The sequence below is a fragment of the Stigmatopora nigra genome, chromosome 1 (assembly GCF_051989575.1).
Source record: "Stigmatopora nigra isolate UIUO_SnigA chromosome 1, RoL_Snig_1.1, whole genome shotgun sequence".
NCBI classification, from domain to species: domain Eukaryota; kingdom Metazoa; phylum Chordata; class Actinopteri; order Syngnathiformes; family Syngnathidae; genus Stigmatopora; species Stigmatopora nigra.
Genome location: NC_135508.1, coordinates 13883188 through 13910532, shown reverse-complemented (window position 1 = coordinate 13910532; position 27345 = coordinate 13883188). Strand labels below are relative to the sequence as shown.

Sequence of the window (27345 nt, the reverse complement as noted above, 5' to 3'; positions counted from 1 at the left end):
GTGTACAGGGCTACAACCATGGGACAGTCATCTGTGTTTGCGGTGCATACATCACCTCTGCTTCAGCCCAGATAACTTGCCAGCTAACGGCGCTGTTATCTGGATGCGCCTCCAGTTTAAGAGAGCCCAGTGTTTACAGCTGCTCGCATGCCCACATCACACAAGAGCATAAAAACACTCCCTGTTATAAATTCTTGCTTTCACACCAAGTATGAGTCGTAGTTTGCCACCTCAGATTTAGTGGCACCACTAGGCTCTACTGCAGGGGTGCGGGTGCATGTTTTTGTTCTAACCAATCCGGCATGGACAGTTTGACCAATGAGATTTCAGCAGAAAACAAGAAGCACCTGACTGCAATCCACTGATTGCACTTGTAGGACACCAGATTGGTGAAAAGGTGTCCTCCTTCTGGGTTGGAATGAAAACCCGTACCCACTGCAGCCCTTTGTGGAATAGTTTGGAGACCACTGCTCTAATGAATTCTCACCCCCTGACATCTATTGAACCTGGCTGGCTAGCCTGTCCAATCCGACAGTGCTATCGGTGCAACACTATAGATAATGAGCACTCGGAGGCTGGTTTGTTGTGTGGATCTAGGACCCGAGTCCCAGGTTCTGGTGCATAATGAGAGGACTGAATTGGAAATGGCATTCCCAGAGTGTGGACCTCGGTCAGAGCGGCAGAGTGGTGTTTGCTCGAGGGATACTGAAGTAGGACACAATACTGGGAGTGTGTGCACTTCAGTGCGGCATTAGCCATTGTTGCTGCACCCTAGTGGTTCACCCTATTCTCACCTCATACAATGCTGATTGGCAGGAGCGATTCAATTCCATCTGTGTAAATATTCCTAATGCAAGCAAACATACAGGCTTGGGAAACCTGCATTTTCACACGCGCGCTTTGCCTACAGCTGGTGCTCTGTTTCCCTCTCTTAAAGAAGCAATATGACCTATTTTTTAAGGCATATAGTATCCTTCTAGAGAACATTCAAGTAACAATTCAGATGATTTGTGAATATTTTCAAATATCTTTCGCTCTTCCGCTATGTAGGTTTCTCACTTTCAGGTTTTAGAGTCCAGACACTTCTCAATAAGCATCCTTTGAAAATGTTTCATCCGACTTTCCCAATCACAAAGTTTTATTATCTAAGATGTGTTATTACGTGCAGTAGTCAAGGATGGAGTGTGCGTGCATTCGATCAAAGAACTGGTTAGAGGGAAAGAGGTGGAGGTACCACCAAGTGTTTCAGCATTCGCTGATTTCTCAAACATAGGTGAACGACTCAGAAAACCGCAGTGTGTCTTCAGCCAGGGAATCAACAAATGATTAAAAGCTCAAAAAAGGTTACATTTGCATGCCATCTGCCCTTTAATATTCAAATTGGTATTTGTTTAAATGGCCTTGAACCCACTAATTGGAAGCTTATTAGACGCTGCCACTTGAATTCTAGCACACTAAATAAATTCATGAATGGACTATATATTGAACTGTGAATGTAAATAAGGTTAATGGGGGCCTTTCGATTTTTTTGATCCAATCCTGACTGGTAAAAATAGATGAAAGGAAAACGGTTCACTGTCTTTATACCGCTACTTTGAGCACATTTGCCACATTGTAATGCCTTCTCCATCAATACAGTGTATTGTGCTTCACCAAAATTGTCTTACCCAAACGCGTCAATGTCAGTTTGTAACCTTTTCAGCATTTTTCCACAATGTAGCAGTCAGGATTTCCTGACTGCATCACGCAGACATATTCATTAGTAATCCTTTCAAATCTTTCTGACTAACTGAGATCCATAATAATATCATAATCGCTCTGAATTATGTGAAAGTGCCCCCACCCCTCGTTGTACTCCATTTAGTGCATATCTCTCTTCATCCTTTTTGTGATATGGAATAATATTAACAGATGATGAAACAGAGTGTGCCACGCAGCTGAATTTTCTTTTTTGAGAAGGTCGATACTTAGTCTTGATCAAAGCAAATTTGCGAAACGCGGTTGTTATTCATTTTAATACACACTGAATTGGAACGGGTCAATGTGTTAACAGTATGCGTTTGGGTAAAAGGCTGCTGGACTATTTTGTACTTGAATTTTCTTTTTAATGTGACAAAGCCTGCACAAGCTTGACCAGAATGAGATTGATTTGTTACGCTGCAATATTGCCAGAAGTGTACATCAGAACATTTGCACTGCGAGACAAATCTCATTTACAATACTTCACTGAATCTTAAATACGGCATTGTCAAGCATCCTCCTACGTATTGACTGTTCATGGGGATGAAAGTGGATCATTTGCTAATGAGTTGGCTTGAGCTTCAGACTTTAGCAGGTTCACTTGAACAATCACACCACTACCGACTCAATTCCAATTTGCTTTTGAGACCTTTAGCAAGACAAACCATCACTAAACAGATGTCTTCCTTTTTCTATGTGTGTGTGTGTGTGTGTGTGTGTGTGTGTGTGTTTGTGTGCGAATCTGTCTATTATTTTTCAATGAATAATACAAAGTAAGAGACTGAGGTAAAGTTTTAAACAATAATCAAGTCTCCTGTCTGCTTCCGCCTTACTTTCATCACAAAATGCTTATTGAATGCATCAGTCTGTGTCTTGTCACTTCCATTAAAAATGTATTAATTGTGCTTCTCCCTTCTGGTCTGCTGGCTTTCCTTTGCACAACTGTACTTTTAGAATGCAGACCACGGAGCTCACGCTGTAAATAAGATTGTTAATTAAATGAGTTCCCTCATCCATGTTCTTAGAAGAACTAGCAAACATTATAATTGAATCAACTTATAGTGGCAAAATTACCATAAAAACCCATTCTTATTTGGAAGCTTGTTTCTAAAGCCATCAATTTTCAGCGTCAGCTTGATTAATATGAATATATGCTTTTTCCTGGTCCCTGAGGCTAAGGATTGGTTTTAATTAGCATCTCCCAAATTTGCCAGTGTTACTGTATATTTTAACCTCCATCAATCTGTGACACTGAAACCACTGTTGATGCCACCACCAGATGGCAACTTCTGCTTCTAATCCAGCTGTGGATTTACGTAATCGTACATGTTGTCAAGCTCGTAGTTACAGTCTGCTCCCAGTATTTGATGGATGCTTTTCTCTCGATGAAAAAAAAACATCCGACCCCTTCACCGAGATGAGGCGTTGTCTTTTCTGAAGTCTCCCAACTAGGCTGCTGTGAGACCTGAATACGTGGGAATAAACCCAGTTTCTATGGAAACAAAATGAATCTTAAATAGATGGAGGTGGTAGAGACGATGAGAAAAAAATGTTCTAAAATCAATTGGAAATCATAAAAACAAGAAGCCTGCATCACGCTCAGTGACTACATTATACTGCAACCTAATTAATTAAATTCAAGATGTGTGCCTCTACACACATTGCAATGCTTAGTTTTTTTTTGACACGTTGAAGAATGTGTTAATTTTGCAAACACTTCCTTATACTGAGAAGCATTTCCAAATACTTTTCCATCAGTTCAATACCAGTACAACCACATTAATAAATATTTATATAGTTCAATTGTGAAACAGTGTCCTTGAAAAGGAAGCATACTTTTCTTTGGGAAGTGAAGTGTGATTTACATTTTTTTTTTTTTTTTAAGTTGTTTTCTTGGATCTAGTCAAATTTATTTTACTTGTCGTTAAGCAGGTGAGTGGATATTTCTGTTTCTGGCATTTGTTTGGAACTCCACTTATTAGAAAAAAAACACTGCAAGTTAATTTCAAATAGTTCCTCATCAGGTGCTTTCTGATGTTGTGAGATAGCATGTGTGCTTCACAGAAGTAATGCATTAGTGCAAAATGACAGGGGAATTTTTTTCTTTCCCCTAGCAATGGAAGAATCGTATCCAACAATATTGAAAGACTGGAGGAAAAAAACTGAGATAAATCACCTTCAGGATACATGTTTACAAAATACTAAACTTAAAAAAAAGACGGGTTGGGTAATTCACACAATGCAGGCAACCATGACAGAATAACAGTATGAATAAATAAAGTCTGTGTTGATAATTATATGGAGAATCTGCAGCTTATTAACAAGTGAAAACGGAATAAAAAATATTTTCTGTCTCAATGTGGGGGAGCTATATTTGTATTAATGTAGTTCATAACATCTGACAGTTTTTCATGAAACAATTGTTACAGCTGTTCAAGTAGGGCTAGACTTGCTACGGATAGAATATTCCATCTGAAATATTTTTTATATAAAAAAAGAACAGAAAAGTGTCCATATTTTTTCTTTAAATCATGCAGGCTCACTAGACCCAGTAATAACTTTTGAATATTTCGAGAAAATGAATATTTCTTTCAACAGGCGATCCATTTATTTTTTACACTGCTTAACTTGTTCATGGTCACGGGGTGCTGGAGACGCACTGGTTGGGGGCAGGTTTGAGTCATCTCTCTTTGAGGCAACGCATTAAAATGAAAGCTGGCCTTTTCTGGGAAATGGCCACAAACATATCAACATTTAATTTGCTTGAACAGGATGTGACAAAGAGCAATAAATGGCAGGAGCTTTGGCCATTAACTTGTAGGGTGCAGAAATGGAAACTGTGGAGCTGTTTTACATTCCCTCCTTTCTAATTTAGACATGAGTCACTTGCTTTTAGCTTTCTATTATAACCACCTGGTCTGGGTTTTACTAGCCTTTTTGTCTTCTAAGTGACTTTGCAGAGATGGACTGTAAAGTGTTGCATTTTTGGTGACTTTGAATCACCTTATTTTCAAGCAAGTAGAAAAGGCACACGAGTATCAAAACAAATAGCCTGACAGTTGTCTAAAAGTTCTTCATTTTATCTATTTAGTACTGTATATTCATAACTTCTGTTGCACTTTCCCCAGATTCAGTTTAATCAAATTCTGCTTCTCCCGTGAACATTATTGAGAGCATTTCATTTGCCAATTAGCCAGCTGTTCCCTAGTTAAATAATGAATATGCTAATTATACAGCCAGGGGATATGTTGTCTTTTGAGTTGACGCAGTGACAATTATACAACTCGAGGATATTAACGCTCATGTGTGCTGCTTGCGTGTGGTTGTATTTTATTTATTTCTATTATTTACCCCCCCCCCCCCCCCCCCCCAGTGGTGTCACTCCATTAGGCACACCCGCATTGACTAATGAGCTCTTATACAAAGCTGAATAGAAAATGTTGCCTTAACAAAGGCCATAATGCTCACTATCTGGTTTATTTTCCTCCCTTTGGCAACATGTTTATTATTCGGATAGTTTGCGATAGTGTAAATATTAAAGTTCATGTTGGTATGTAGTTCATAAATAATATGGACAGCATTCAAGGTTACTAAATAAGGATAATTTGTCCATGAAACTTTAAACTTGCAATTTTCATCCGTGGAAACATAGACATTTCTGTCATCCATCAGACGTGAAGGAGAGTTGGCACGTAAATATGGCGACAGATGCTTCCTTAAATGCGTATGCAACATTTAGTTTCACTTTGCCGTATTAATACGCAAGTAATTTAACTTCAGACTCTAGCATCTCTTTCTTCTAATTACGTAGAACAGGCAGCCACAAATCTGCATTCTTTCATTTGTGATTTATGAGTGTAGATGCAAAACAAGTTCACACGCAACATTTCATGCATAAAATGCACAAATTGTAATCAAAATGGACTGTTTGAAATATCCTTGTGATGCCCAAGATTCATTTCTATGGTCACTGGAGCTTTTACTTAATATTTAGAAGGCTTTCAAACTCACTGTTGTAATGCTGTTCATGTTATGCATTCATTAAGCCTTTTGAAAGCTTCAGGAAATAAAGATGTTTTTTGTGAAAATTTGATGTGGGACTTTTTGGTACAGAGGATGAAAAAGAATTGGAGTTTTTTATGTTTTAGTTTGATTTGGATCCTTTGATAATTTGTATCAGTTCGGGAGATTTAGTGGAGTTAACAGTTTTCTCTGGCGTGATATGAGATGATTGCACCCGGAGCTGGCATCAGGCAGCCCTGGTTGGCCGGATTGTTAGGACAGTTGGTGGTGGCTTCTGTCAAAAAGTGAGCAAGAGTCTGCAGTAGACAAGATGTCTTTGGAAAAAAAGGGAAATGTAGAACTTTAACCCTTAGACTGCCTTATGCACATTTTTAGAGAAAAATAAAACAGTCCCATGATAGGCCTAAATAGCAAAAATGCACTGAATGCCAAAAAAAAAACGTTTTGAAAATAGAAATAGAAACAAAAAAACGTTTTGAAAATAGAAATAGAAACAAAAAAACGTTTTGAAAATAGAAATAGAAACAAAAAAAAAATGTTTAGAGTCTGTCAGGTGCTCCCATAAGAAATAATCACTCTCTGCAAAGCAGCTGTTCGAATGAAAACAAAAGACAAGTGCAGATGAATATTTTTACTGTGCTTTTTTTCAGCTTTTGACCTCCAAAAAGTTTTCATGGGGCCTAGTAAACTCTGGAAAATTCCTAGTATTTGGCATCTCTTTATATGTAAAATGCAAATTTTCGGAAGAAATGATGCACTGGCCTACAATTATAATTCCCAAACTAGTTCAGCAAAGCTTGCGCATTCATAAAAGACAGGAAGTACCGATTTTTACACCGGTGCGCAGCTGTGTCATTAATAAAGAATAGAGCCTTCATACCCTAAATTTAGCATTAGTTTGTCCACCTCATTTTCGCTGTCAAGACAATGGTGAAACAAATTGTATCACCTTTCATTATGTTGGTGGAAAAAAAATAACAATCGCAAGCAAGAGTGTCCCCCAGCACACTAACAAGCTGTAGCCTGTGCGCGTTTGCCCTTGACGGGCTAACTCGGGACCTACACCCACAATAAGACAGCAGTTAATTATTCAGCCCTGATACAAAGAATCATAAATTGTGCTCTGGGAATAGAAACGGCGCAGGAATAGATTTGAAGCTTCGACCTCAAAACTAGGATGATCTCCCCATACAAATATATTCATTCATTTTTTCCAACAATTATCCTCTCAAGGGTCGCTGGGGGTGCTGAAGCTTATCCCAGCTGATTTCTGGCACCATGCAGGGAACACCCCGAATTGGTGGCCAACCAATCAAAAGGTGCAATGAGATAAACAACCAATCATACTCATAGCTAAGCCCAGTTTGGAGTGCTCAAACAGTCTAAACTGCATGTTTATGAGATATGGGGAGGAAACCAAAGTACCCGGAGAAATCCCACCCAAACCCGGGGAGAAACTGCGAAATCCACACAGTGAGGACCCACCTGGGATCAAACCCTCAACCCCAGTACTGTGAGGCCGACACACTAACCACTCGCTCGCCAGTATTAGAATCTTATCACTTTAAATATTCATTCAGATGCAAGAATTTCAGTTTTATAATTTTCAAAGTTGTCATCTGTTCATAATATTTAAAAAAATATGTATATAATGGAAGAAAAATACAGCAGCAACAGCCTGAGTGGCGACTTGAAAAACCTTCCGCTTGCAATAAATCGCAGTAGGATGAGGCAACTGACATTCCTTGCTGAAGAAAAGTGATTATGTTAAGGTCAATTCCACAAACAAGCGAAGGTCACTGAAATTTTCGGGGCGAGTCTACAGCCACAGTTAGCTTTTTTCTTCCACCACCAACCATTACCACCACCATTACTCCCACATTGAAATTATTTTCCAGTTGTGTTCCATCCCCTTTTTGTTTGGAGCTAATAATAGAACTTGACATTCTGCAAACTGTGATATTGCTGTTGTTTGCTGCCATGCTATTTATCCAACGCTGATAGATGGCGGTCTGGTTTTGGAAATGCATAAGCACTACTGCCACGTTTATCTGTTGTACAATGACTGTTTTTGTTAATTCTGAGTCTAAAAAGTCTAAAAAATAATATCAAAATTTTCTAGAACCTTTAAAAAGAGATGTATTTTCTTGAAAGCAGTACATTTTTAAACATAAGGGTCAAACAAATATATTTTTTTAAATAAAAAAAAACAATTTTAGAAGTATGAGTAAATGGGCATAGTTCAACCTGAAACCTGCAGCTATGAATATGGTTCTATTATGGGATGTACCTTCCCAATTAACATACAGCTAAGACCTGACCTCTCATTGTTTGCTAGCAAGACCAAAACATTTATCCCTTTTTGCCTCAGAGCTTCTTTCCCAGGCTGGACTACAACTGCTGACCTCCACTTTGTGTCTGAAGTATTCTGCGGTGATTAGATAATGGCAATGTTATCGCCACCGGCAGGATGTGACCCATAAAATAATGCGTTGGCCACTTTGCATTTTTAGTCCTCAAAAAGTAGCAAAGCACAGCAAGTTCAAGATCCAGCAAAAAGACAACTATTTTGTACTTTATTAGAACTGTGTGAAATTCCATTAACTACTTAACTTCAAGACATTGTTGCACGGTCATGATTACCAAAGTCACATTTTTTAGTACATTTTGGGACTGTTTTTAAAGGCAGAATTGTCAAAGTGAGTCTATTAGGCCTGCTACTAAATGGAAAACAGTTGCTTACCAAGGATGAGCAAAGAGTTTAGTAGATTTTGTGCTCAGAGGAAGCTAAATTATATATCAATACTTAATGTAGTAGTTTTGTCAACAGGAGAAGCAAACACTGTGCTATCTGAAGCAATTACTTCCCATGTCTATGCGTCTGTCAGGATTGAGAACTAAGCAAAAGATCATCATTTTCTGCGGCCCTCCCATTACTGTGGAGGGAAATATATCCTTTCATGTTCCTTTTTATATTATTCTTGTCTTCTATTTCAAAACTCCCATCGGTCTTTGAGCATTAGAATTTCAGCACGGCTATGTTTTGGGTTTGATTTTGAAGTTGGCGAGAAAATAAATGTTCGCCACTCAACGGGCAACGTGAATAAATTGGACTCAATGCTCTTGCTGCGTTGCGTGTGAGCTCTGGTTATAGTAACTTGCAAATTGCCCCAATCAAAAGAAAATAATTATATATATATATATATATATATATATATATATATATATATATATATATATATATATATATATATATATATATATATATATATATATATATATATATATATATATATATATATATATATATATATATATATATATATATATATATATATATATATATATATATATATATATATATATATATATATATATATATATATATATATATATATATATATATATATATATATATATATATATATATATATATATATATATATATATATATATATATATATATATATATATATATATATATATATATATATATATATATATATATATATATATATATATATATATATATATATATATATATATATATATATATATATATATATATATATATATATATATATATATATATATATATATATATATATATATATATATATATATATATATATATATATATATACATATATATATACATATATATATACATATATATATACATATATATATACATATATACATATATATATATATATATATATATATATATATATATATATATATACATATATATATATATATATATATATACATATATATATATATATATATACATATATATATATATATATATATATATATATATATATATATATATAATCTGAAAAATATCATTATATTTTTATGATATTAATATTATATCTGTAATTGCACCTGTGGATGAAATAGGGATGATTATATTCATTGTTGGTAGTGACTCCATTGGATATATATTTAAAATGAACGACAAGCAGTTATGCTTTTCATTTCTTCCGCACTTCTACGGAAGCGAGCCGCTTCTGCCTTTATCGTCACAATATCTTTTTACAGTTCAATAAAATTGCAAGTACAATACATTGTATGTGCAGTCTTAAAAGCATATCCAGACTATAGTATAGTATATATCAAATTGGTCAATGGGCAGAAGCGAGCCACCAAGTATGTATTTTTTTCTTCTTTTTTTCTGAGTGTCTGGTTAATGTGTAGTTTGGCTGCATCAAGCGCAAAGATTGGATTTCTTGAGCTCGCCTTTAGGCTTTTTATCATGCCAATGAGCCACGCTTCGGTTTTACTCAGTTACTTGGCATAATTGACCCATGACTAATTTGTTCCAATGGCAGACTGTCTCCTCCTTCAGGTTTTTGTATTTTTAGCCAAGAGTGTAAATAGTAAGAAAAAGAAGTGGTCATGGAACGGCATTAAAAAAAAAAGGACATAACTATTAGATTAGGTACGGTTGGTTTTTCTTCCTTGGAGAAATACAAGGTGACGGCCAGGCTACAAAAATAGCAACATTCTTAAATTTAGAGATTTGGGGCGAAGGCATTATTGCGCACCTGCAGGCTTCTTACGTTTCTATATATATTAACACAATATCCAGGCAAATTGGATTTTTCTGATGTGACTTTATACTTTCAGCTGAATCTGGAAAAATGTGAGCGGGGATAAAGCAGCATACAGTATGTGTGTGGTGGGGTGAAAAGTTCCCATCTTCTCAATCGCTCCAATTTCCTTCGACATCGAGAAGTCCATGCAAGCAATTGAAATGTCATAGTTGAATTTCTCCTCTCTTTGTTTCATTTTTAACGGCTGATTGCACGGCCCTCTGACAGCCATTGAGCCCTTAACGTGGCCCATTGTTTCAGGTTCGATTCTCTGACAGAATGGTCTATTAGGAAAATCACTCTCATTATCTTGCAGCCTCCTAAAGTGACATGAGAATAACTTCACTCAACAAAAAACACACTTTGTCTCCAATATTGCCTGATTTTAATGGTTACCAAAAAATTAAAACGACTAAAAATAAAACAAATAATCTGATGTTTGCCAGGTCAATCAAATGCAGACAAAAAAAAGCAGCAATGGGAGCTGGCAGTGAAATTAGGAAAAATACTTTGTAGTAGTAATATGTCACATTTTTCTCAGTGATTAGGGATCAACATTATTACATCCGGGAGCTTTTTTGATTTTATTAATATGTCGCTTCACATCTCACCAATGATGTTTGTTCCTCACCATCTCTGCTGTCACTTGAAGTTTTCCCATAAGATGTGTTCCTTCATCTGTTTTTGAATATTAGTGACAGTTAAAACTCCAAATGGAAAAAGAAAAAGCAAAACAGTGATGATAAAAGCCAGCCAATATTTCTGAGAAAAACAAACTGTCGTAGCAGTGAAACTAAGGAATCTAAATGTGGATGAAACTAAAAACACTGACACATTAACTGTAGGGCGGTAGTGGTTAGCGTGTCGGCCTCACAGCTCTGAGGTTCTAGGTTCAAAATGAGATGAGATGAGACATTTACTGTACGTAATAATGTTGATGAGGTTTTGAGTAATTTAACAAATTAAACACAAAAAGTTTTAATTCCACTCCAGATGACTCAGAGGATGATGAACTTTCATAGACTGAAACCTCGAGGCTCATTTCATTAACTGACTGCGTGAAGTGCACACTCAGCCACTGTGATGAGCCACAAATTCCATCATTAAAAAAGCGTCAACAAGAGTGAAATCTTTAAAGCGAGCATTACTATTGAGCTGAGATTTCAAAAAACACAGGATAGATGTGTACTATATGATTACCGTGTTTTCAGGACCATCAGGCACACTGTTTTTAAAGGCACAGTCACAGTTGTGGGTGCAATTTCTGTGATTAACAAATACAGGGGTTCTTCTGCCCACGCATTGGGGCTGTGTTTTTTTCCGTCTGACTTTAGTGCAGGCTTCACACGTTCACACTCGATTCACACTCGTGGTGGTATGATTGTGTGTGTTATCTGTGGCTATGTGTGCCCTACGACCAGTTTAGGGTATAGTCCACCTTTCACTGATGTTAGAGAGGACAGGCTCCAGCACCCTGTGACTACAAGGATAAGCAGTGTTGAAAACCAATGAATAAACAAGGCGCTCTGTTTTATTGGCGCAACATACGGTGGCAAGCACGCACACTTTGTTTTTACAAGACAGCGGGAACAAATCAGGGTTTAGTTGTGCTTTCTTGGAGTACTGTAGTTAACAATTTTCTCACGTTACTCTTTGATCAATTATGCACAAACCCATTCTTGGTTTCTGAATATCTGCCAGCCAGGGTCCCTCTCATTGTCATACTTGTCACTGTCCAGCTTCTCATAATTGATGCCAAAGCTCAAACAACAATACGAGCAGACATGTTGGCCAAAGCATCCACGATCCATTCCCAAATTGTGGCGAAGTTCCGCCATCACTGCCGGCCAGCCTTGGTTCATCAGCAGTCATTTATCACTCCTATAACTGCTTGCAGCTTAACTTTGAAAGCCCTGTTTACACCGATGAAATGATGGCAAGCTTCACGTACATTTGCTGATTTTTTTAAATTTGATTCTCCACATCGCTGAGCAATTCGTCCATTTTAGAAAACACTGAAGACTTTTAAGACTATCATCGTGAAAACACTGCATATTTATATTCTTGTGTATATTTAAAGGCATTTGTGTTTCTGCTTGAATAGCGTGTCTGTGTATTAAAAACAACACTTTTGGTTTTGGACTTGGAGTGCCTCCTCACTCCTCAATTTTTACAATCCACTTGTATATTTTCAAAAACAAAATTACTACAGGATGAGCTGCAAAACCGTGTTGCTATGATAAACATCTTCACACTGCTTTTATACGTTGCCCGTACTCATGGCTGCAACTAAGCTCTTTATTGGAGAGCAGCGTCTTTGCCAGCATGCTGGCTGCACCCTGGGCTCAGTGAAGGGCACCAGGGCCTTATACAGCTTTCATCTTCTCCTCTAGAAACTGTTGCAATCAGCAGGTCAGTTTATACAAGAGTGAGCTCAAGAAATGGTGGCTGTAAAAGGGAATGTTTGCTTTTTAGCTATATTTTGGGACAATTTCTGTCAAATGTAAGCAGGGAGGTAGGCAACTGGTTAGCACATTAGCCTCACAGTTCTCAGATTGAACAATCCCAGGTTTGAACCTTCCTCTGTGGAGTTTGCCTTTTTTTACCTGGGCTTGCTCAGGTTTTCTTTGGGTAGTCGTCCCACATTCCAAAGATATGGCTGGTTGATCCCATTAAATATAGCTTAGGTATGAATTGTCTGTCTCCTGGTGTCCTGCAAATGGCTGGCCAACAATTTTGGTGGCCATAGTTTGCGTGGATGGTCTCCAGCACCCCCCGCAAATCTTGTGAGGATAAGCATCTTTGTGCAAAGCAATAATTGATACAATGGTTTTATTTAAGATTATAAATGTGTCTTTATAATTGCCTTGTTACTTGTTAGGTAGGCTACATCTGAACTGCTGGAGCATAAGTACGTTTGAGAAAAATTGAACAAAACTCTGGTGTTAATTCAACAAGACTGTTATAGCAAAAAAAAAGCTTGGCTTCAGTTACTGCTGAGTGTTGTAACCCTTCATTTATTTATTTCCTTGTGCTTACCCGTGCAGTTGCCATCTTCTTTTGCACTCTACCCCCTTTCGGTTGTTAGAGCGCTGCTCCAACTGCAAGGTTTCCTGCTCACTGTGGAGAATCGATGTTCACTCAACCATTTTATGCCCTGACATTGATAAGCTCTCAATTCATTGTTGCAGGTGTAATAAACTCTGATTCACATGGTTTTCTTTCCTCTGAGGAAATTGGTGGGGATGTTGGACAATTTGCTACTTCTAAGCTTCTACCAAGAGTATGGACGTATGGATTGGACGAGTTTAGTCGTGCTCGCTGATAGTATGAGTGTTCTTTGAAAGTGTGTCATTTACTGAAGAGCTGACTGACAAGCTTGTCACAGATACCAAGTAAATCTTTCTAACATGCTCTGTGTGAAGAGCTGCAGTGTTGAACATTGTTGATCAAAATTGGTCCGTATCTGGGTGACAACATGTCAGATTGGCACTTTACAGAAAATTGCTCCTTGTAAATGCATTAGAATGCTGGACAACACATGTCCACCTCAGCTGAAATTAATACTTTCTCTGTTCCCCCCACCCCCTTTTCTATATCTTTCTCTATTCCAGCCATCCTGCAGGTGTCCATATCCTTGAACAAAGTGGAATTAAGTGTTGGAGAGTCCAAATTCTTCACCTGCACAGGTAGGCATTGCACTGTTATGCGTATGCTTGGTTGTCTGCATGTGTTTATATACTGAGCACCTAGAAGCAGGCAATATAGGCACAGTGGGGGTCTGTTTTTTTTTTTTTAATGATAATAAGCACCAGTTCCATGCTCCCCATATGGTGAGTGACATTTTGACCACCAGTCTGTCCTGCCCCCCATTGTCCTCCCTAAACCTTCATCAAGCGAGGCTGGTGCTGGCAGGTCCGACCTACCACCCGCAGCTTGCCTCTTCTCCTCTGCCAGCCTGCAGACAAGCATAGCCTGAAAAGAGTGTTGGAGGTTTGCGATAAGAAGCTCTTTTCAACCCACAGTATCATCCTAACTAAATTTGCACACTATTCTGCCAATTGGACACATCGCCTTTAAAATAGTATACACTAAACTCCCGCTACATCAATTCATGTGTATGTATGTATGCATATATACTTATATATGCATGTATATACACGTGCGTATATGTTTATAAATAATATACATATATGTATATTTATTCAATTCCAGATGCTAATTTCTAATTTTAATTTATCCATCCGCTTACTGTGGAAAATAATTTGTCTTTTCCCAGGGGTTGAGAGATGAAAATGGCGGCTCTTAGAAAAAACAAGCACCCCAATCATTTAATAAAATCATTGAGCTTGACACACTTAAGAGCATTTATGTGATGTAAAACAAGCAGGTTCAGTGAAGCGAGGTTGAGCATGACAGATATGAAGGTGGTTAAACTGACATTATAGCATGTGTAACCTCTCCAATTACTGAAGTGGCATCACGCCAGAACAAGTGTCAACTGCTGAAACACGAGGAACGTGCTTGTAAAACGCCTTCATGTCCGCCTTTGCTATTGTATGAGCTGTATTGAAGACAACTGAGAACAACATTAGCTAGAACATTGCCACTTAGTCAGGCAAAAGAGATGGGGTTAAATTGGTACTGTGTATAGGAAAACCTGGGCTCTTTCCATGGGTACAAAAGTCAATTTTATATTGTTGTAATTAGAGTCATATTTATGTAGATATCTGTTAAAAGGGTCGAGCTGTAGGGTTCATCAGCCATTTCCGAAAACAAACCGTCAGCTGTCAGAGTGCTGCCGTGTAAAAGAATTCCAATCAATAATAAAGGCAGAGCTTAGGCAGAGTTGAAGAAATATCTGATGGTGTTTTCCACAAGTTGCTGCCGTGGAGACGGCTAGAAACTCGGTTGGCTGTGAAAAACAAGACAGCATGGCAAACATCCCTGTCTTGTCATACCATCTGAATTAAATGGCCTGTCACCACGCAAACCGCATCAGCTTTAACATATGTATTTAACTGTCACATTGGGGCTGACAGGTTTAAGGTGATAAGATTCTAATAGGTATGACATGAGCGCTTTGGCGACATTTATCAGTTGGAGACCTGCAAAAAGAAAAAAAAAATTGGAAGCAATTCAGGCAGATCTTTGGTTGTGTCATCACATTTATTGTTAATGATATGCAGGTTCACACATTGAGGATGTGATGTGACATGAAATGACAAAACAGTCTCAATGAGATCGATTAGGGAACCAACCATAATGCAAAAAAATGTAATTGGAGTTTTTTTTTTTTAAGCCTGTTAAGTCTAGGGAGTGTGACATTAACCCAATATAGAATTAGTCAAGTGTGACTTCAGTTAAACAGTTTCCTTGTTGTGTTTTAACAGTCTTGCCATTTTGAGGAGTGAAAAATATGTTTACTCCCATGACAGCACGAGTGAGAACTGTGAGCAAAACTGCATGATCTCGTGATGCTGCTCAAACATGAATTATTTTGAAATGTTTAAATTTAACATATTTTTTTACTAAATGCTATCTGTTGGAAAATGTGTCAAAAAAGTAGTTAAGGAAAAGACTTTTAAAACAAAAATAGAACACAACAGCTAGAGTACTGAGAAAATTATTATAGACGATTTTTTGGGGGGGAAATTTTCACTTCTAGATAACCTCCTACTTGACAAAAGCTACATTGTTGCTTTCTCTCACACACCTTAACATTATCTCTACAGTGGGTAGAACTGGAGAGAGACTCCAATTGTAACCAATGCCATTTGTGGCTCTGGATAAAGCAATACGATTTTATGCATTCTATTGTCTACATCAATGTCAAAGACACCTAAGCATGGCCACATGCCAAAACGATAACCATTGTTAACAATACTCTATTTTGTTAGATGTGAGCTGTAATTTGAATGATTTTTCTGCTTTGACTTGTATGCAAGGTTGAATTATTTTTGCTGTCTAGTGGTAGAGAACTGCATTAACATAAGAAAGGGGCGATTTCAAATACAAGCAATGTATGTTTGGAAAAATGGATTTCAATCTGTTATAGTTTATTTTGGGAGCATACAAAATACTGAGTATTTAAAACAACCACACAATTTTCCCGTACGCATAATGTTAATAGAAAACATCTAGTTAGTTTCACCATATTTGGATATTATGGAATAACTTTTTCCCTTATTTAAAAATTTCAAACTCTTGCATTGTGCAGTAATTTTGGTTCATGACGGCATGGTTATTAAACTTTAATGGAAGTTCTGTACATTTTAACATATAAATGTTTAGTATGAATGTTATCTGCAGGCTCACAGAACAAATTAAACTTGTAACTCAAGGCATCAATTTCTGCAACTACTGCGGCTCTTATATCCAGGTTTTAGCCAATTTTGCGATTGGTCTTTCTTCAAATAAGTGTCACAAAGAAATTAGAAAACCACAATAAAAAGGAAAAAAATCATTATCCTCTGATGTGCATTAAAAGGTATCAAGTGGAATGTTCTTGAAAATGAGAGCCCAATCTCGAAAATTACACAAGTTGCCATTGATTCAAAGACCTGCGCTGACAAATTCAAAATGAGCTAATTATAGGGAACCCTTTGTTCCTTCTATTTGCCCTGCAAGGAAGATAGTATGTTCCTGGGTTAATTATGCTGCTTCAAGCAATCTTCACTTCTTTCCAACTTTTGTTTCCTGATAAAGCGATTGGCGAGCCAGTGAGGCTGGAATGGTACAATCCTCAGGGCGAGCGCATCGTGGCCTCCAAGCGAATGGCGCTGCACACGGAGACATCCCGATCCCGGCTCATCATCTACAATGCCATTGTTGAGGATGCCGGTATCTACCGCTGCCAGGCCACTGAAGCCAACGGTCACACGGCGGAAGCCTCTGTCGTGCTCGAGATTTATCGTAAGCATTACACGCATTTCTTTCTCTACTGCTCGGACCATCACTTAAATATCATGTTCTTTAATTACGCTATCTAACAAGCATGTTGTAGCTCTGTAAAGCTGCATGTTTTTCAGATTTTGAAACCATCTTATGTGTGTAGAGGATTATGTTTGCCCGTGCATGTGTATGTGTGTTCTGTCTTGTAATTAAAGTATAATGACTTCGAGCCACGCAATGGGACTCTGATCCTGCCAGGCATAATGAAGGATATGCCACTGAGGCCAACCTTTCTTGCTGAACCGGCACTATTTCCCGGCAAAAACATAATGTTACGAGGCACTAAGGAATGGTGGAAGTGGAGCGTTGTACAGTATTTACACAGACAGGTTCATTGTGTGGAAAGTATCATTAGAACCACCATAGATATGGCCCCACATTTTTGCTGTATTGGCAACCAAGACTTTACACGTTTTGCCATGTTCAAGAGAGGAAATGTCACGTTGTAGTAGGATCTTTCACAAGCGTAAAGGTCGGTATGTTTTATGAGATTTTCTCGTTACCACAGTATGGTGATTTTTTTGTTTTTTTGGAGATCTTGAATGTCGGAGTGGCATGGAGGAGCTTGACGAGTGTGATTTTTGATCCTTTCCAACGATGCTGTCATCAGTGGTACATCTACTTAAGAAATTAACTCCTGCTTCCATGGCAACAGTCTCTTGCCAACCTTTGGTATACATCTACATGAATATCTACCTGAAGCTTTAGCCGCAAGCCACTCAAAGACCCCTCAGGCAACAGGCAGGCCCAGACATTTCTCAGTGTTTGACATGAAATTCATTGCTGGCGAGAGGAAAAGTGTCAACATTCTGTCAGGAAGATCTGACAACTCCATGACAGCAGGTTCTAATTATGCTGCCCAAGCTGGCACCTGCATCGAGAAAAGAAACCTGGCCTGGTATACCTCACACAGAGCCTGTGACATTGCTCTACCGGTTGATATTAAAATGGGCTCCAGTAACTCCTGCAACCCTTGTGAGGATTATCGTTATTGGAAACAAATGAATGCACATTAGAGCACAATTGTATATGGAAAAGCACCAAATTGATGTCTCTAGACAACTGCGCTATTTCACCTTGCCAGTGTCACGTCTCTGTGCCGCCTAATGCTGCTCATGAGAGGATTATTCCATCCCTAAGGCTCCTTTGCTATGGAGGATGTGGATGGAAACAAACTGAATGAGGCTTTGTGCTCTTAACACCGAATAAGAGGAAGAACATGAGCGATAAGTCTCAAGAAAGTGCTGTAGTATTCATATGGAAGTATGTATACGAGGTGGTTTGATGTTTATGACAATACGGACATGCTAAACACTTCCAAATTGTTAATTTTGTAGCTTGTTACTGGAAAAGACCTTGACTTCCAAATGCAATTTAAAGTGAAACACAGGTTGAAAGAACTGAAAAAAATACATCTACACAGTGGATACATATTTTAGTGTCCTCTTTTTATTTATTCCACTATTTCTGATGAATAAACACTCCTGCACCCATTTCGGGAAAAATACAATTGTTAGGTTGTACTGATTTTTAGCGAGTCAAATAAAACGCATAATGCACCAGAATAGAAAAAAAGTGCCTAAAGATTTTCATTTCATCTTATTTAATTCTAATTGAGCACTAACTTTTTGTCTGATTTTACAATGAAAACTATCAAAACCTGTTTAATCTTGCAGAGAGACTGACCTTTCGAGACATTCAGTCACCTCAGGAGTTTCGATATGGCGAGATGGCAGAGGTGGTCTGCGATGTCATCAGTTCGCCGGTGCCTGAAGTTGTGTGGTCCTACCAGGGCAGAGAAGTCACTGAAAAGCACCACAGTAAGTTCAGAAGAAGCCTTAAAATATGGATAAAATGTGACTATATTTATGTGATCAAAATATGTGAAAGGATGCTTCCGTATAAATAATTAGTTTCCCCTCTTTGGTGTCTGTAGTTGGCTGGGCTAGGCTCCAGCACCCCGCAACCATTGTGAGGATATTGGATTTATATAGCAAAGGAATGAATGAATTATATAATATATTCATTCATCTTCAAAGACTCTTAGAGAGCCACAGATGTGCTGCATATGCCAGTCAGCAATAGGCGGGGTACATGGGATCAGTTACCAGCCAATTTTTGGAATGTATTTATAGTCCCATTTTTTTTTTTTGATCCCACATAATTTAATCATTCATATTTCTCCAAAATAATAGTGTTATTGCAAACACAATGACAATGTTTATCTGTGTTTGTGTTGTTGTTGTTATCTAGTAGATGTGCCAAAAGTAAAAATGACAGCTAGGGTAGTGTGACAATTTCATTTTGCAGTTTCCATAAACAATCTTATCTAGCCTTTTTTTGTCATGTTTCCTTGTTTTTTTTATCTGGTGTGATGCAGGCAGACTAAAGGTTCTAGCAAACAACAGCCTGCAGATCCACAATGTGACCAAGGCGGACGAGGGCGTATACCGCTGCGAAGCCAGCGTGGAGGCTCGTGGCGAAATCGACTTTGTGGATATCGCTGTGGTAGTCAATGGTGAGTTAAATGAAAGGTAAATCGTTGGCGCACAATGTTCTTCAAGTCCAGCGTGACACATTGTCTTCGTCTGTATTCACAATAAGAAAGTCCATAATTGTGTATCTTTTGTCTGAATCAAAATATGGACCCTTAATTTTGATGAAATATAGACCCTTTTTGGTTTGATGCATTTTTTTTTACATTGAAATTCTAGCTAGTGCTAGAACTTGAGAACAAACCAGTGCATATGCAAACATTCTTCAATCTTTGGACAAATTTGTCCAAACGGGATAAAATGGTAGAATACAAAGGTAAGAAAACACGGCGCTCGGATGCTCACCAGACAATATTTCTCATAATGCCTGCGACTACAGAAGTTATTAGGTGCAAAGAGCTGTATGGTTCCATAACTAGTTCGCACCATCGTCCAGATGCGGACCGCCAAAACAAATAGAAGTCAAAAATATTGAATGTACTCTTGGAGATCAACCAAATCCATTTGAAAACAAATCACACACACAAAAATACATGCTACTCTATATAAAAATAACTAAGATCAATATAATTCTTTAATTCTGTGTAATTCTATGGAGAAGTACAGCCTGTACAGCATGGGCAGGACCATACACAAGCAGCAATAGAAGGAGTGGATTGCTTGGAGGCTTAGGTACATTAAGTGGTTTTATCAATCAGCTGTGGACACTGTTGCTTGGGGATGTAAAATAAACAAAGTGATGGAAGGCGGAAAAAAAGCAGAAACACAGTTTTGTCTGTAGACCTGGGGAGGAGCTTAGAAGAAGAATAACGACCAGAGCTCCACAGCTCGTGGCCATCTTCCCTATGTTGGGATCAAAATGGATTTTAAAATAAATCTAGCCACGACAGCAACTCAAGGGTTTTGAGAGAAGTCAAGCGGAAAAAATCAAACCAACCGATATCTAATTTCAAACTTTGATTAGGCCTTGTGCGGCACTGTGACCGAGTAGTTAGCACATCCGCCTCACACTTCTGAAATCGAGGGTTCAAACCCTGGCAGGTTTGGAATTTCCTGTATGTAGTTTGTATTTCCTCCTTCTTCGGCTGTTTCCTCACACAGCCGGAATACATGCGTGGTAGACTGGTGGAACACTCTAACATCTAGCGTGCCTTGATATCAATCTCCAAATATTAGTGTGAACTCCCTCTGAACCATAAGCATATGTCATCCTAGCACTTTCTTTCGGATTGTAGCAACACTCAGTCAAACTGTTTTGTTGACTGTGAGCTAGAGGAAGTGTCAGTTTTGACTACTTCAGCACCATGTTAACAGACACTGCTGGACCCAGTCATGCACAACAAGACTAAAAGTGAGGTGGAAGCCGCTTACAGTATACTTTTCTCCTTCCATTTGGAGTCATAAATATTCATGGCTCTGTTGATAAGAAGCAGTTTTTCTGACATGTGAATTCTTCGAACGCAGCTGCAGTGGCCCACTGGAGCTACTAGCCTCCAGTGGATCATTGATGAGGGGGTTGGTGTCTTGGCACGGAAGACCAATCAACCTGAGGGCAATACAGTTAATAGGCTCCAGAACACCTCGGGCAGGAATCACACAGAAAATCTGCTGTAAGCCTTTCATCCATCGCATTAAAAATGTAGCGCAATAGGCCAAAACATGGCTCAGATGTGACATTCATCAAGGGATTTATTGAGGAAAGTTCCTGCTAAGCAGCGATTGTTCAATCCAGGCTTAGAAACTTGTTGCTTGCCTCAGTCTTTGACATAATTTAGTGCACCTTCAAGAGGGTTTATTAAAATTAAAAGATGATGACTGGCAACATCAATTCAGTGGAATATGTCATTGATACGGTACAGTGTGTAAGAAAGTAAGTGAAAATGTGGTTGCTTTTTGGAAAACGATCCCCCAAAGCAATCCAATCAGTCCAAAGCAATTTGCATTAGTTAACATTCAACCCCTTCATGCATATCTTGATACACGAATAATGTCGCCGCCATGTAAGAGTAATGCCAACCCATTGGGGGCACATTAGGGTCGCTTCACTCCCAGGACGTCTCAATCGTCTACAGCTGCCCTTGCTGGACAGTTGGAATCCAACAGACGAATTATGGTGAAAACTTGCATGATAGAATTGGAACAGGTGTATTTTTGTTCCAAAAGAAATCTGGGCATTATACTCTCAGTTTCCTGATGTCTTGCAAATGTTTCCGGGCCAAATGAATTCATTGTTACTTGTCCCACGCACCTCAAGTACTCCCAATTGTGCACTTTTCAGCTGTCATTTAAAACCATTTACCGTGTCTATCAAAGTAATCTTTCTTTATATTCCGGCAAGAGAATCATAGTCACTACACAAGTGTGTACAATATAACCTGGGACAAGCGAGCTTTACCTAAATGGTCAACCCCAAATTAGAAGCAATACTACGTAGCATTTTGATTACTTTGACACGGCAAGAACTTTTAGATATTATTTGGGTACACCCAGATGTCCAGTTATAGTGAACAGAAAATTCCACCAAACTAAAGTTGTGTGTTGGTTAGGCACTAGCACCATGTTTTCTTAAAGATACTTCCATAGAGTGAATGTTACATTCTGTATTTCATTTAAAAGTAAGTTTAAACACTGTGGAACCTCATGTTTTTACTTCTGAGTGTGCAATGGCTTGTTCTGACATGGTCCCACAATCCCTTGAGTGCTCTTCTGCCAGTGTTAAAAGCCTGCAATACAGCAAACTAGTGATGGTTTGCCGCTATATAACAAGGCTGGTGCTTTGGTTTAGCACTGCATTTCTTCATATTTCATTCCTTGTAGTTTTAATAGTAATGTTACTTTCAAATATTGATGCTGTGTGCCGACTTATCAATTGAGTACAGTTTGCGAATTTGCACTATGGATGTGTTGGATGTGACTAAAGTGAGCACAAGAAAAGTTGTTGAATTGGTCTTTTAAAGTGGTGTACCCTATTTAACAAGGTTGCTTTAGCCTAATTCATTCAAGAGAGTGTGTTACAAAGGCATAGTCGAGAGCACTTGGGTGCAAAAATTGATTTGCTCGGAAATCAATGGTTATCACATCAGACAGATGCTTGCTTCTCTGAAGCACAAAATCGCAACTATTGAAAAAGTCTCAAAGTTCCTGATTTTCTCTGGCACCATGTTTAGCACGGGAAATCTTCTCATGCTTGTTGTGTGTGTCCAAGCTTGAGGCTGAGCTCACTCAACCTCGAAGGGTAAAGCGACAAACATGACTCTGCCTCCTGGACTTGGAACAGCCAAAGATGACGGCTTCTCACGAAAGTGGACCTGAAATCAAATCATTAGCTTTTCTTGTCTGTATTATTTGTAGTAAAAATGACAAAACCTAGGAGCCCCTTAAAGCTGGTCTCCAAATCACATTCATGGATCAAAAATGTTCACGGTTTGGGTTGATCCAATTCGGTTGGTGGATTGGCACTTTTTAAATTATTTTTTACAACGCAGTCCTCCAAATCAAGTCCAAGATTTTACATCCAGTATTTTATTTGCTGTACTCTGATTATTTTTTCTGATCCTTCTGTATTTCTTTGTGTCCACAGTCCCCCCAGTTCTATCAGTTTCCCAGCAGTCATTTAACGCCACTGCGGACTACCAGGAATCAGTCACCTTCACATGCACCACTTCTGGATCTCCTGACCCTGTAGTTTCATGGCACAGGTAAGTCCTCAGATAATTTATATTCTTAGCAAAACAGAAAAAATAAGCATCACTCTGCCGTTCAAAGCTCTAGATATGCCAAACAGTGCGTGCGCAAAACCATTCTGCTCGAGTAGTCGGCTTCATGAATGTGTCGATACTCCCTCGAGGTGAAACAAGTGGTTTGCTGGCTTAAAATTCAGTCGCTTAGCTTTTGTAGCGCTGAAGAATTTGTATTCCACCCCTCTGCCAGCTATACAGTAATAGCACATGCTGCTACGGGAGCAGGGACGTGAAAATGAGTGCCTGAAGAACATTTGACTCCACACTGTCCGCTCTGTACCTCGTCATGAGAGAATTAGCTCTTAGAAACCCCGCTATTTGCACCTGAGCGTCTATTAATAACAGTGAATCGGTGCTTGTTTCCTGTGGTGCACCAATTATTTGATGCCAATGGGCCATAACAGTGATATTTTCATTTCATCCCTCGAAGCATTGATCAGTCATTCACTTTGGTGGTTCCCCATGTCTAGCCTGTGGCTTTTTAATGTGCCACATTAATGCTGCTAATCCATTTATTCTGGGCCAAATCATTATATCTTCACTTTTAACACTGTCCAAGGTCACAGCGGCAAGGACAAACATCAAACATTTTTTAACACCTAGCAACTTCTGATGACTCCAGACACGTCTGTCTTTCAAATTCATCATACACGACCTGAAATCAATGACTGTCTCCAAGAAATGATTAGGATACACTCAAGACAAATGGATCACAATACAGGGCAGACACTTGAGAGGATAAACAATTCTATTTTGTATCAACTAATCGACATTAGCTTTTACGGTGGTCGTTTTACTTTTAACAGTGTGTGAATGAATGTTAACAAAAAATGGAAAATATACCTCGATCTGCATCTGAATGGGCAGACTAAATAACTCCAATTATGTTGTCAATGTTAAGCGTTAAGAGGCTTGCCAAGAAAAATTTTTAGGCAACAATATGTCCATAATTTTAAATTGAATGGAAGTGAATACAAATAATTTGACTAGATTTGGACTTGAGAGGCTTTCCCCCGAACTGCGACGATGTGCTTCAGCAAAACCTGTTTAATTACAAACCATAACCCAAAGAACTTGTACTCATTTTTGTGCAAAACAGGTTGCACCAAGGTTAACCTGGCAATTATTTACCTATAACTGTCTGCATGTCTTTTTCATCCATCATGCACAACATTTCATAAATCACAAAGAACGGACTACGTCAAATCACGCAGCTCCCGTTGCATTGACAAATGCTATTAATTTAACCTCTGAGTAACCACTCGTTTTAGCCTCCCAGTTACATTTCTTGTCAGCGGGACGTTTGGCCTTGCCCCCATGCATCTTGGGTAATGGACTGCCTGTCAGTCAACATAATGACATCCACCGAGCCACCTGTCCCATGCCGCCTGTGCCGAAGATGAGGCCCCCTCTTCATTTCCTCTTTGGCTCGCCAACGTTATTATTACTTGGCTTCGCTGTTTCCTCCGCTGACTCTCAATTATTTTTGCTCACTCTTCCTACAGGAGGCAGTGCCACATTGTTGCATTGTTTGTGTGTGTGTGTGTGTGTGTGTGTGTGTGTGTGTGTGTGTGTGTGTGTGTGTGTGTGTGTGTGTGTGTGTGTGTGCGTGTGCCTCAACACACATTTCCAAAGTTTCCGATATCTACCTCTCTTATTAGAATGCAACATGTGACCTTAGCACAGAAGTTCATTAGCATATTCTATACTTGGTTCTCTTATCACTTTTCAATTTAGTTGGACAACGGCTGAGGTTTAAAAAGAAAACAGGGGCCAGCTCCAGATTGAATGTGTCTTATCAATGCCATCAAATAAACAGGCGAGAATAAAAATGTGTTTTCACGCATTCTATTCTTTTTCAGTAAGAGCTTCAACCTGTAAACAAAGTTGTGTGCTTTGCTGTAGAACTGTTGATTGTCATTTTGGTTGCAATGTTTGTTCATGCACAAACACAGATACAGACACACACACACATACACACATACACACACACATACACACACATGGGCAGTTAACATTTGGTACGCGTGAGATGAAATATGAAAGCTGTATTAAAAACTCTTCTTCGTAAAATTGGAGAGAAAACTTTTCCCCAGGAGTCAAATAACAAGTGGAAATAGGCAATCGAACCTGACTCACACCGTGACGTGTGGGATGAACATTAGAAACACTGTATTCCACAACACAGCCAAGGGCTGAAGCCTGCAGCCAAGTGGAGCTAAGACACGTCATCCTTGACAACACTGACACACTGCCTGGAGAAAAAGGAAGAGCATCTCTCTGGGTGACAGAGTTGTAGCACGTGCCAAAGATGTTTATGAGATGACAACAAAAGTATTTAACCATTCACAAATGAATGATTCATTTGGTTCAAAAATAGCCTCGTCTGAGACGTTCACTCCATTGGCTCACATTTGAGATTTTACTTTGTGTTTGTGTAGGAAAGGCCAGCAACTGCAGCCATCGGATCAGTACATTCTCAGTCATCTGGAAGGGGGGCGGAGCATGCTCACCATCCGCAACATCCGCCAGGTTGATGGAGGATTCTACTACTGCAAGGCCACCAACAAGGCAGGTTCTCAAGAAAGGGAGCTCTTCCTCAAAGTGTTTGGTGAGTCACTAATACAAAGAGTCCACCTTTTACATTTTATAGTTCGATAAAAAAAATTGCTATAAAGGTCATCAATTCAAGATTTGAGATCAGGTTGGGCACATTTTAATACTTGCGTTATGGTAATATTTTTCCTCTTAGGTTTGGTTTCAATCACGATACATTTAAATCAACGTATTTCATAGTCCAAGTTATTTCTTTTTACGCGTGTTTGAGTCTTATTGTGCTCGGGCACTTTGTCAAAAATACATATTTATGATGTCTGCCTCCTTTCAAGTTGTTAGAACAGCTTATTCTTCTGAACACAGATATGGAATGAAGCTGATAAAAGTGAGAAGAGTAATAATACAGTATCTTTGCCGCTGACATATGTTTGAGGAGAAGCCTTGTGACACAGCGCTTTATCAATAAATTGGTTTTTGGACAGTCATTGGGCGATACACCTTAGTTATCTGGAGCTAAAGTTGAATATGTTTTACACTAATAATAAAGTTTAATATCCAACTACAACTTAGACATCTACACTATGTAGACAACTTTCTGTGTCTGCCAGCGAAAGGAAAACACAAGTTTAATCTTATTATTCATGATTTCCGCTGAACCCATACAATCCCATCATTGTATTCACATTTTTTTTTCTAATTTGAATAAAACAAATAGTCATGAATAAGTTCATTTAGGCTGGCTGATGTGGAAATAATGTAGCATTATATAATACTGTATTAAATCAGATTGTTCTGTCATTCAGCTTGGGGAAATATGCTTTGCTGATGTTTGCTTTGGGAAAAAAAAGTTTTGTAGTGAGATCCGATCTAAATTCAGCATTTTTGTGGCAACAAAAAGACGTTTGCAAATTCCTTTTGTGACTGTCCAAAGTAGCTCAAAATATTAATATACGACAAAGTCCTATTTGGGCGATATTCTTGCATAAACGCAGAATGTTAAATGCTTGCTTAAAAAAAAACATGCTCTTTTTCCGATCTTTATTTTGAGCTCTGTTTTAAAGAAAATGAAGATGATTAGTATGGAAGAAAATTAGGGCGTCTGAGGGAAAAAAAGCTGGCCAAGATTTGGACTTTTTAGACTTTAGCTCATGAAGTATTATTACTCTTCATCTTTATCGTCTTCATTGTTTTATTATCTGTGCTGAGGCGAACAAGATGTTATAACTACTTTAA

The 27345-nt window shown here is 38.5% G+C and overlaps 1 protein-coding gene across 6 annotated transcripts in view; it reads left to right on the top strand.

Annotated features, from left to right (window-relative positions):
- The window catches only part of ncam2a (neural cell adhesion molecule 2a), a 161758-nt gene that overhangs the window by 111701 nt on the left and 22712 nt on the right, over positions 1-27345 (top strand). For all 6 annotated transcript variants that reach the window (XR_013326938.1, XM_077721264.1, XM_077721285.1 and 3 more), the window contains exons 2-7: positions 13982-14056; positions 17076-17282; positions 18998-19141; positions 19702-19839; positions 23397-23514; positions 25998-26167. Coding sequence is in view for 5 of the 6 variants with exons in the window: in XM_077721264.1 (XP_077577390.1) it covers positions 13982-14056; positions 17076-17282; positions 18998-19141; positions 19702-19839; positions 23397-23514; positions 25998-26167 (852 nt within the window). In the remaining variant the exon portion in view is untranslated. The remainder of the gene's footprint in view (positions 1-13981; positions 14057-17075; positions 17283-18997; positions 19142-19701; positions 19840-23396; positions 23515-25997; positions 26168-27345) is intronic.